Source organism: Rhyacophila brunnea, unplaced genomic scaffold (assembly GCF_057557595.1).
Source record: "Rhyacophila brunnea isolate RB1 unplaced genomic scaffold, BYU_Rbru_1.0 scaffold_17, whole genome shotgun sequence".
In the NCBI taxonomy this organism is placed as follows: Eukaryota; Metazoa; Arthropoda; class Insecta; order Trichoptera; family Rhyacophilidae; genus Rhyacophila; species Rhyacophila brunnea.
The window spans coordinates 19582501-19595598 of record NW_028232827.1 but is presented as its reverse complement, the minus strand read 5'-3'; the positions used below and the strand labels follow the sequence as shown (position 1 = coordinate 19595598).

Sequence of the window (13098 nt, the reverse complement as noted above, 5' to 3'; positions counted from 1 at the left end):
GTAAACAAATATATTTACACAATGGATCAGGAGCATTAGATATTTCATGATCGTATATTTCACTGAATGCAACATCACAGTTCGGTATCAAACTAATACGGGCGTCACGGTCTATGGATATAAATGTATATTATTTTGACAGATGTTTATTTGTCATTTTTCTAGTTTTGCATAATATTGTGAATTTGAGTATTTTCCGACCAATCTGGAAAGGAATTGTAACGGCGCAGTAGAGTAGATATTTTGATATTTTTTTTCGCTGGTTTTATTGCTGGATCAATGATATTTATAGCCTCGAAATGATTTGAGGCCGGAGATGAAAAAATAATAATGGCATAATTTTCAATGTACAACGGTGTAAACAAATCTACTTTTTTCGAAAATGACCGAAGCTTTTTGTACTAAGGAATCCGATGACTCGGATAACGAACCTCTCTCGCTGATAGTCACAGAAAGGAACGGGAGAGATGACGAAGATATGCCACAGGATTTATCAAAAAATGTATGCAAGAATTTATCACCTGAGCTACCGCAAAAATCGTGGAAAGATTTACCGCAGAGTTCGCCGCTAGAACTCAGCACTCGGCCATTATTCACTAAAATATTCGAAATAAAGAAATCATGGAGGAAAACAGAAAATACTGCCATTAGCAATGATCATGAAATTTCCATTGATAATGGCCATGTTGAAAACGGACAGGGGTATTCGAATACGTTTATTACTACATACATCATGCCGCCAATTAAGTTGGATGAAGGAATGTCAGATGTTTGGCTTGATGCTAAATCAATTAATCAGGTTGGACCAATGTCATGCGTGATCTGCTTAGATTGTTTCATAAACAAATCAAAATTGATCATGCACTACATATTAAACCACAACAAAGCTTATTGTGGAACCTGCAGGTACTAATCATATTATAAAATTCGAAAAAAATAATTCTGTTCAACCGAGGGTTTTAATTTCAATTCGAATTGATCTAAGATTTGTACTATTTCATTTGTACTACTAATTTGGGATGAATTTAGTTGTCACTTATTATTTATTAGCAGTTGTTACGTAATATAACGCTATCTATTCTAAAATTGTTCAATGCCTGGACAATTAATTCTATACACAATATGAATAAGGTATGTCAATTTTGTTAATTTAGTGTACACCCGATCCTCTTTTTGCACGGGATACGTTCCAAAGACTACCGTGTAAAAAAAGATAAGGTGCCCATACCAAAATGGTAGATAGGTTCCATTACTTAAAATCAACTCAAAATATGAAATTCTTCAACTCAAAAATAAATTGAATTTATTTATTATTTGTAAATAAAAATATTTATGCATAAAAATACATAGTTTTCGATTTAAATTAAATATATCATAGAGGAATATATTCATTCAGTGTCGCTACTTGACAATAAACGTGCCCGTTTACTGCTGTTTTTCGCTGGCAAAAAATCACTCTCATCTCTGGAAATATTTAATGACGCTAACGCTGAAGCAACGCAATTTTTTGATACATATGTACACATATATACGTAGTTTTATTTTTTTTTCAGTTTTTTAAACCGTGTTTAACCCTTTTACTCCCACGGGGCCGATATTTCGGCCCACCATACCTATGCGAAAACTCCATCTGGGCCGATCCATCGGCCGAAAGTTTGGAACCAAATTTACGATTTATTCCAAATTTTTTCCCGTCATATTTCGTTCATGTAGATGAAGCATTATATTCACTGTGTGTTGGGTGGTGACTAACATTTATTTTAGTGTCGGCATTGTTTATAATTATGCCATACCCTAATAACTCACAAGTCATAATTGCTCTGCTGTCGAACTTGAGACCAAAGAGGGTCATAAAAATAATAAAACATTATTTTTATGACACATTTTAAATTCTGATATTTCTTTTAGTTGTTTTATGATTCATATATCACATTACAAAATGAAATTTGTAATTTTTGAACTAACAATGGATGCCACTGTATTTTTGTTGCCACTGTATTGTTTCTATCCGTGGCACATAATTCGACTAACTTTCTTTTCAAATAATAAGTCTTTACCAAAGTACAAGTGAGGCGTCCAGTTTCAATTTTTGAGAAAACCATGAAAAATGTTTTTAACCATTTTTTGACATTGAAAATATTATTAAGACTTTCAATTTTCAATTTCAATTTATTTATTTTTACATATTGTGGACATTACAAATTATAAGTTTAAGACGTTCACAACATGACATAAAAAAGAGATAGATAATGTTATTAAACAGTAGAAATATGTACATACAAAAATATTAATTATATAGGTACATGGAAATACACCGGATGAGTTAAGCAGACCCTATATTAAAAATTTATAAAATAACGTCCACCTATACTCATCCTCACGTAGGTGGAATATATCAACACCCGAAGCAATTTCGTTGAACATAGTTATCGCCCTCCCAATTGGCATTACCAGTGGCAGGTTGGTTCTGCACCTTGGGAGAATAAACAACTGATGTTCTCTATTTCTAAGATAGTTATCAGGGACACACAGGTCAACACTGCCCAGAATGGCAGAGTTCTCATTTATACCTCGTATTATAGGACATATTATTGAATTAAGAACAAGATTCATTTAGATTAGTCTAACATTTCATGTCCCGATGATGTCTTTGTATATTGACAAGATCACTTCATCCCCCAAGTCTGTTTTTTATGAATCTATAAATTGTTTACAGATATATGGTTCAAGATAACAATGCTTGGCTAACGCATTGGCGTTATCACATGCCCCTGCGCTGTTCTCATTGTGAAGATGAATTTTTAGAAGAGGACGGATTAAGAATGCACTACAGGGCGTGCCATCTCCTCTCGCATTGCCGCATGTGCAGTCTGATGTTGCCATCCGGATCCGTTTACAACGATCACCTTAAAAAGAAGCACATGGTTACTGTGGGTCACATCGACGAACAGAGAGACGCTTGGTCCACTGTTCAACCGAATTCCTGGAATTTTTCATGCTCTCTCTGCGAAAAGAATAATTTACAGAATGGAGATTTCGTAAGGCATTTCTTGTACCATCACAAATTTTCTCTCAAGTGTCTGGCCAGTCTGGTGAACGCGAAAGATCTTGGATTTTCAGTGTCGGGGGCGAGCCTGGAAACCCTCACGGGGTCCGTCGAACCAGAGAGACCGCTTCAATCCGAAACCTCATGGGAAGAGAAAAAAATTAACGCGTCGCCTGACGCTAAAGACGCGATCGAGTGCAACGATAATGCAGATGACAATTACCAATTCATGGAAGCGCTGATTCCAGAAATCAAACAAGAAGTTGTGAGTGACGATGAAAACGTGCAGAGTAGTTTGAATTTTGACACAGCGGATGTTAAGCATGAGTACGAGACGTTGGAGCCAGGGACAGATCTCTCTCTTGCGAATGAGAAGTTTCTCCTCAGATATACCGGAAGAGAGGACTTTGACTTGTCGGTCGTAGAGTTTGTACCAATTAGAAAATTCGATACAGACTATATTAGCGATACTTATGTAGATATGAATATGTCTGTCGTTACGGCTGATAATTTTTTACGTTACGATGCCGAATGTAAAGTGGAAAAGTTTGATATGCTCTGTCCTCTGTGCTTTCCAGCAAAAATGTTTCCGTCGTTACTGGAACTCACCGATCACGTGATCAAAAATCACAGTTTGAAATACGTACCGAACTATACGTGCCGGTTGTGCATGACATTTTTTCACACTCACTCAGATATGCAAAAGCATATTGTATCGGAGAAAGAAGACTTTAGGCACTTGTATATGTGTCAGATCTGTGATACTGAATTTGAGACCAGGGAGTTGGCGCGGAGTCACCTCTCTGTCCATTGGGAAGTGATGATGGATGTGGAATGTACTAGTCCTCAAGTCGGGTTCAAATGCCGCTATTGTTACCGTTTGTTTTGGCACGAGATCGATCGCGAGCGTCACCATTGCGAAGAGCACTTTTCCGCGTTCAAGGAGAACTTCTATAAGTGCACTTCCTGCCAAATGATCTTCAGTGATAAGGTAAAAAATTTCACAGTACACAAAACATAAATATTTTGTCACAAAGCGCACACAAATTCTACACAAAAAAATCTAGTATTGTCACTTTGTATAGTTTATTTATTAATTACATTCCATTTTACTGTTTACGTTTTTGAAACAGGAAGATATTAATAATCTTCAGTTCCATTTTTAGCAGCATTTATTTTGAATTCACCGAATGGCTAATTTGGTAGCAGCTATCAAACCCAAAAATACCGACATTCTTCCAAAGTTACCCATTACGGACCATGCAGTGATACACTACCGTTGGGTTTGACATCTAAGAGCGGAATGCACAATCTAAGATTTCGTTCCTAAGGATAAGTCGCCGAAAAGCATGACTTAACTATAGACAATCCTGAGTATAGAGTTGAGGAATCCTTAACCATAGACTACTTTTGTTATGAACACGCCCCCTTCTGTATTACCATTTACCACTGACAGGTGCTGTCAAAATAATTTCGCATGTCTATAACACAGTCCATACACTCAAATTCATTTAACAATGTATCTCAATGTGGATATTGATAGTGTTAATTCGTTTGGCATGTACTTGCAGAATATTATTTTATTTTTATACGCCAGCCCGCAGAAATACAAAATACCAGGTGAAAAATGACACTTGACGCTAGTGTTACCATGTTAAAAAAAAATCTTGTGGTGCCTGTGGAATCACGTATAATGACTTATAACGGAAACATAAGAGTATTATAATTAAATATTAATATGTATTTATAGTTATTGCATTTATAAAATGCAGTTGTCATATTTTTGTCATCGTTTAACAATTATAAAATAATTTACCTAATTTACCTAACAAGAATTTTTAAATATGGTATTATTTTGAATAGAAATGATCTTAACTAAGGACAGTGTTTCTGCATAGTGTTTTCTGCTAAGGAAATTTTAGTTATGACAAATGTTTCTGCATTCCGCTCTAAGTAGTTATGAACTCTTAATGATTTTATTCCATTCCAAGCTGTGAAAAATGATTTTAAATTTGGTCGATAAGGTGTTTTCGGACAATGGTATATTTTTATCCAAATTTTTTTTAGCGAATATCTTCTTTTCTTTCTTTCGACCATGTCCGATCCTAATAGGATCATATGGGCCTCCACGGTGTGGAGGTTTGTATTAACAGATTTTATTTTTACAAGAAATGGATGTCAGCCACTTGCTCAACCTATTAGGTCCATACTCTGACTCATACACAAATTGAAAAACAATATGTTTTCTTGCCAGACCCAGGATTCGAACCTGGGATATCGAATATTCGAATATCTATCTCCAAGTAAAATAGTCTCAATTATAAATTCGCGGCAGGTGAAGTGACAAATAGTGCATACAACGGACAATTTTGATAGATAATTTATGCAGAGGATTCAGTTTCACTGTTTTGATTTATGTACTTGAAACTAAGAATGTTTAAGTTAACAATTCGTCAGCTGAATGCAGAACTATTCTAACCCACATTTGAAATATTTTGCAGTTTTTTGAAACAGCCTACTTCAGTTATTTTTATTTGTATAGAAAAGTGTATGCATCATTTTTTTCATCAATAATCCTACTAAAATATAATGCATACATTTATCCATAAAAATAATAAATAACTTCATTAAGTTTTTTCAAAGAACTCTCCTGTAAAAAAAGTTAAATGTATGTTAGAATAGTTCTGCATTCAGCTGACGAATTCTTTTATTCTGCGCCCTGTGAATCTTGAAACAAAAAATCAGATACAATATGTTTGGACATGTAAGTTCAAGGCTATGAAGGGCATCAAGCATAAATGTCATCGGCATTAACTCTGACAACTAATATAGGAGGCGGATTAGAGCGTGTAGATTTTGAAATTATTTGTTTACGGGCAACAAATGGTATGTAAAATTTTCTCGGTTGTCTTTTGTAGTTGTGGTGGGCATGCCACGTTACGGTAGAACACGGCGATGCGTCGAACATGGATGACAGTCTGGCGTGGTGCGCCTTTAAGTGTGTTCTGTGTTGCCGAGTGTTCAAAGCGGTTGGCGATCTCCGCGAACATTTCCTTGACCTGCATCCCACTGATCGCAGACTGTACTGCGCAGTTGCCGGTTGCATATCGAAGCCCTTCAAAATGGGGAGATATCTAAAGCAGCATCACGAGGTAAGCGAATTAGACCACAGCAATTATATGTTGAACCACTAGAGTGACTAGAGACTCACCGGCAATATGATGAAAGTGAATAGATGAAATAATGTTGATGGAAAGATATTGCATTAATTTAAACTTTTAATTGACTTTTAATTTGTGATAATTGATTGAATTCCTCATAATTATCTACATTATAAAAATATTAATATTCATTTTATGCAGCTTAAGTACCTAAATATGATTATACTAATGTTTCCTGAAAAGCCAGGTAGATTTAATTGAACAGAGAATGACTAATTATTGTATATCGTCTCTGTTCTGGCAGAACACACTAACTGGAGAATACTAGTTTTGAGTAATTTGACTTTGAAGTTGTTAAAATGTTTGAAATGGTCTATCATGTGAGTTTATTAAGTAATTGTAAAAGGATGACTTTAAAATAAAGACTGTTTATTTATTAAGAAGGTTTCCAGACGGTAAAGTTTGAAATAAGGAACATTTTGGTACGACTAACTCAATATGTCATTTTTTCGAATTAGCGTCTTCTGCCAGAACAGTGACGATATTATACGTATTGCTATTTTTGTTTCTTAAGCGCAGTATAATATCGGTTTCCATAGACTCAAGGTTATGTTGAACAGACTTATTTTATTGAGGGTATGGTTGTTGGTCATTCACCAAACCCAATAGTTATTTCTGTGGACATCAAATACATATTGAATTATGGCAGAAAGGGAATCCAAACATGTGACTCTCAACTTGGGAAACATAAAGTATCTAACTATTATTCAGTCATTTCAAATGTAGATTTTTTTTCAGATTGTCCACAACATCGGTCGCAGCAAAAGCTTAGCCGCTCTCGGTGGACTGAATCGGGCCCTACAATGCGAAGAATGCGGCAAAGTCATGAGGACCGTTCGAGCCGCGGCCACACATAGGACTGTTGTCCACGGCCACAAGTCGACCACACGATTTAAATGCCGTCTCTGCAACGTTGGCCTACCTTCCATTCAAGACAGGTAGCATTTGATGACTAGAGACCGCTATGTTAATTCTATATGTTGCTGAAATTGTGACAAAACATTTTAACTCTCAGGCCTTTGGGTAGTCTCTAATGGACTACAGAAAACTATTCATCTTGATTTTATTTCGAGGGAGTTATGCATTTGAAAGAAAACTATGTTTTTTATTTTATGCACATCTTTTACATGCTTACAGGAACATTCCAGACATTGTTATACATGGTAATACATAAACTTAAATTTTAGAAAGTGGGATGTCAAAGACCTGACTAAATATTTTCCCTAGCCTCCGGAGAACACAAAATAACATGGCTTTACTTTTTAAAAATCTTGATTTCTTTACCGCACCTCATCAACTACTTTCCCATGTAAATACTTCATGCCCAGATATTCCACGCTTTGATTCTAGTAATTAACACCCGTCCTGCAGTGACGATCACTGGTGGGATGCCCACTTACCTCCCATAAATATTTATCATGTGTGCGTGGCCATAATGTTATATTTCTTTTCAATAAAAATGTGTTTTCTTGCAGGAAACTTCACTACATGCTGTTACATCCAGGAATTGCTCCATTTAATTGTACCGTTTGTGGAAAAGGCTACAACAACAAATCAGCACTGTACACACATCGATCGCAGAGCCATTCTGTTCATCTCATGACCTACACATGCTCATTCTGCAATAAAAATTTCAATGTAAGTTTGTCACATAGATCAATTTTTTTGTTTTCTTGTTTATTTTCTAGGCCAGCAGCATGACAATTCTTTGGTTTCTTTTAATTTTACAGAAACGCGATTCATATAAGGAACATTTACTGATTCACATCGGCCCGAGACATGCTTGCCCGCACTGTTCGAGGATATTTGTCCAACGATCGAATATGCTGCGTCATATAAGACTGCACACTGGTGAGAAACCTTATCCATGCGTACACTGTGAGAAGACCTTCGCTGATAAAGGTGCCTGCAATGCACACATAAGGTTGGAATTGTTACTCTTATTTTCTGTCACTATTTCATTAATTTATGTAACCTATTTTACACATAATTTATGCATCGATGATAGTTGAATTGTTAGAGCAGCCGTCAATGAAGCTGTGGGTTGTGGGTTCAATCCCACAGCTGGACAAAAAAAATGCATGTTGTTTTTGAATGTATGTTGTATCCAGTGTAAGTACCCAATGGGTATGGTGAATGATTAATAAAAATTTATAAAATATATGTTAATATAACCTCTACTCTGTGGAGGCCCACATCCTCTGTTTAGGAGCGAACACACTAATTTACCTATTTTACACTGTCCTTTATCATAAAAAATATTGGTAATTGTTTTTTTTGTTATTATAATACTTGTTATTATAAATTTTATTTTTAGGACTCACACCCGTCAAGATGCTCATCCTTGTATGTATTGCGGCCAGGAATTTTTACAAAAACAGAAACTCAAGTATCATCTAAGAAAACATACTGGCGAAGGTGTGTACAATACATATTATTACATACCTATCCATTTATTAAAATTATGTATCTACTGTCCGACAACAAGAAATTGGCAATAACAGGAAGTCGCTGTAGTCTTCTCAGTGACATACCTGTCATGACGGCAACGCATGCTAGAGGCGTCTTTAAATAATGTATTGGCTTTTCTTTTAGATGCGACTCTTTTTCTTCATTGCAATAAACCAAGAGTTTACCAATAATAGTTCTAAAATCACTCCTGATCATTTTAGACATATGTTTATTATAAATAGATTCAAATTACGTAAATTGATAGATCCCTACACAATGGGAGCGTAAAATGAAATGATAAATTTCGGGGCGTTCCTCATTTGAAAACGAAAGTGCGTTTAGCTGTACTGGAGGGGATTGTTAGTTCACAGTTTTAAACACGTGGACAAGAAGTTCTTGTTCGACATGCATTACTTACATGTCAGAATGTTAACATAAAATTCGACCTTTAGCAGACACCTAGTGGCCAGATCGCAATGATTTTTGGTTGGAACGTTGGACATAAAGAGAGAATTGAGAATACGTACAACTCAATCATAGACCTATCTAAACCAATCTGCCCTGCACCACACCTTAATCGGGTGTAACAGACCACCCCAGTTTTACCCATACCCCACTTCTATACCCTTGTGTTCAGTCATTGAAGGAATGGTTAGTTGTCTAGCAAACTTATAATTAAGAATTGTTTTAAAGATATTATTTCTTCCATTGCGCAGAGCGCTCATTCCTTTTGTGTCATATTGATTTGCAAAATTAGTAATATTAGATTAAATTACAATGATAATACTGACAGTTTGTTATTTTTCAGATCTGGAAACATGTGTGGTTTGTGAGAAAAAATTCACCAACCAGACTAATCTACGAGAGCACATGAGGACCCACGATGACTCTTCACCCATTTCCTGTGAGCAGTGCGGTAAGGAATAAAAATAAGAAGTGTGACAAGTGATATTTCACTGTTTTCTTTTCTTGCATGTTGACAACCTGGAAAATATTGTTCCTTATAATAAAAAGATCAATATCAAATTTAAACAGTTTTCATTTTAATTAAAAGAAAACACAATATTTATAGTACTTATACCAATTAATTTAGCAAAGATCATGATGGTTTCGTTCACTGCTATTTAGGTTTCTGGGTGACCACTGTTCATATTGCCATGTGAAGTGTACCTTTGTTTTACTTTAATACTTTAATTAAATATTAGTTTATTAAAAATGTTGATGCCCCCGGACCCCCAAAAAATTGAAAGAGCCCCCGGACCCCTGAAAAATTAATAGAGCCCCCGGACCCCCGAAAAATTGATAGAGCCCCCGGACCCCTGAAAAATTAATAGAGCCCCCGGAGCCCCGAAAAATTGATAGAGCCCCCGGACCCCCGAAAAATTAATAGTTAATTTTGTCTGTGCATTTGTTTAGTGTGACCTATTAAAACTCACATTTTCTTCACAAAAAGAGTAACAATTACAACAATTTCAATTTTGTATTTAAAAAATATCACGCCATAGACCCTCTACGCCTTAGATTATAAACTAATTTTGTCTGTGCGATTGTTTAGTGTGACCTATTAAAACTCACATTTTCTCTCACCAAGTATTCACATAAACATATCTATCTTTCGAAAGAATCATAATTATTGGTTTATTCATACAATGTTTTTTATGAAAACAAGTGTCTCGAAATCTTGCAATTTTTTTATTTCACTCGTATAAAACCCTCTTAATGCATGATGAATGGAGTACCATCATTGAATGATTGATATAAAGACACCTGCATAATAACCAATTTCCAATATTTGTATTCAACAGGCAAGGTGTTCATGTCTCGGAGGTACATGGACCGACACATCCGTGACAACCACAGCAGCACAGCAGAAGTGCATCTGTGCCCCCTGTGCGGCCGAGCCTGTCCCCGTCTCAACGCCCTTCGACACCACATCCTTACCCATGCCACCCTCAAACAGATGCAGGTCTGACACCCTTCCATCTATTTAATTAGCAGATTGCATTGTAGTGAAGAATGCCATAAGCTTACCTTTATATAGCTTTTGAGCGTATTTGAAATTAACCATTTTCTTCTGTGGCATTACAACTTTAAATTTGCACATATTTTGTAATTTTCCGTCTGTCTGAGGGCGGCACTTTGCCGAGAGATGTCACGTGTACTGCTAGAATACGACAAGATTAACTTGGGGCTTGATATTATTCCCCACTTCCTTGATCAAAATAGAAATATAAAATACCATGACATAACATGGAAATTTTTCCCCATTGAGTATTTTTAGTTATATGGTAACATTTAAATGTCAAATCATTTTACATTTTTTTTGCACCACGACTTATAATCTTCTTACCATCATTTTTGAAAACTTTTTGCATTATTAACACGAACATCAAATGACTTACAGCACACATAAAAACGTCAAATGCTTTTATAGTGAGCGGATCGAATAGGGAAGCGCGTGGGGGGATTTTAGTACATCAAGCTGCTGCACATCAAGTTAAACTTTTTGCATTCTAGTTTTGTCTAATTTTTTGTCAATTTTGTTTCTGATTCAACTTACAACCGGAAAAAATTCATACGATATTATAAAAGAAATGCTTACATTTTTGTATGCCACCCAAATTTTCCTGGCAGCAAAGGGTTAAATTAAGCGTACTGTAAACACTTAGGCTAAGGCCACATAGGCAGGTGCCTTGCTTAGTGGCTACGTGCTAGGTGACATATTCTAGCGAACGGACGCACACTATACTATCGCAATGGCCACACTACACGCTTTGCGCCTCGCTACGTGATTATTAGTCACCTAGTGAGTCTCCCGGTGAACAAATGTGTTGGTTATTATTGTTAAGTGTTATTGTGTCACCTAGTGAATTTGCAAGATGGCGGATGTTTCTTCAGTATAACAAACTTCAAACACCGTATATTTTGAGGTTATGAATAATGACGCATGGGATGAATTGACATTATGCACCCAACAACTTCGAATTTGAGACTTTCGAAATTTTAAACATAAATTCTCTGTGAGAAGTAGCTTTCTGGTTAGTTTTGAGAGTGACATTTCGTTGTTGACTTGGGCGCTCCGAAATGTCAAATGAATTTGTACCTAAGCACGTAGCGTGCAATGTGGCAGTAGTGTTTTAGTAGACAAGCATAGTACCTAGCTCAGCATTGGCGAAGCACCTACCTATGTGGCCGAAGCCTTAATGTTCATACCATTCTCGATATAGCTTTAGTGGCCTCCTTAATCTTTATTTTGTAATTTTTCAGTGTCTTCTCTGTCCTAAACGTTACAATGGAAAGAAAAGTATGAACAAGCATCTCAAGAAACGGCACGGAGTAGGCCTAACAGATGATCGCTACAGCTCTAGTTTCTATCAGCTGGATCCAAGACAGTGCGGTTTGGGTCTCGACGAAGATACTATATGTCGAGTCTTCGGCCCAGAGAAGAATATCAAGTCGAAACTACCTATTGACCTGAGCCAGATGACTTTTGCCATTCACAAGCCACCCAAGAGTTCCAGAAAGTATGGAATCGCTCCGCAAGATGAGGATTCCGATACTGACTACAAACCTGCCCAAAACATTATTAAATTATTCAGAACGGATAAAACTGAACCCATTCAGGAAGAAGGACCCGTGTCCGGCTTGGAAATCGCCGCTATAAGAACCCGAGTCAAACGGGAAACCTCCAAGAATGTTTCCTACGCTTTCGGCTCCGATGACGATGATGACAAATTGTTGTTTGCAAAACAAAAGAAAAGTAAAGTCAAGTTAAAAAAGAAACATAAAAATGTGAGCATTGTAAAAAGCGAGATGCTCGATAGCTTTGTTAACAGTCAAGAAGAATGCGACATTCGAGAACCCATGTTTCCCTTGGTGGAAATTAAATGCGAACCGGCCGATTACGACGACGATGAGTGCAATTAAAATGATACTTGATTTATTTTTACCAATGTTCTCTCACACAACTCCAATAATAACTATAATATAATCAATTTAATATTATTGCAAACAGATTTATTTATATTTAAAGCGTAATTTTATTTAAAAAATCGCCATGGCCGTACAAAATTGCACCATTCTACCCAATAGTGTTATTATTTAAAATATATTTATTTATCTAGATTATAGGTGTACTATAATACTTATTATAGTACGTATAGAGCAGCTTTTGTAAATATAATGCAATGTTACCTTGCTGTGTAGTAGTTAAGGTTAGTAATTATGCCATTTATATTTAAATAGAAACCTATTGATATATGAAGCAGTACAAACATTTAGAAAATGCATAATATTTTAACTGTAATTTTTCAAAAATAAAATTAATGTGTAATAGTATAATTATTAATTGTGGTTTAAAAGTAAATAGTTATGTTAGAT

At 35.9% G+C, this 13098-nt stretch overlaps 1 protein-coding gene across 1 annotated transcript; it reads left to right on the top strand.

The window, feature by feature from the left end:
* Positions 1-76: 76 nt before the first annotated feature.
* LOC147073802 (uncharacterized) lies at positions 77-12787 on the top strand. The gene is made up of 10 exons (XM_085944521.1): positions 77-906; positions 2717-4037; positions 5965-6198; positions 7006-7205; positions 7743-7905; positions 7998-8191; positions 8585-8685; positions 9527-9634; positions 10524-10684; positions 11986-12787. The coding sequence occupies exons 1-10, from the start codon at positions 383-385 to the stop codon at positions 12643-12645; spliced, it is 3666 nt and encodes a 1221-aa protein (XP_085800647.1). The 5' UTR covers positions 77-382; the 3' UTR covers positions 12646-12787.
* Positions 12788-13098: the final 311 nt, after the last annotated feature.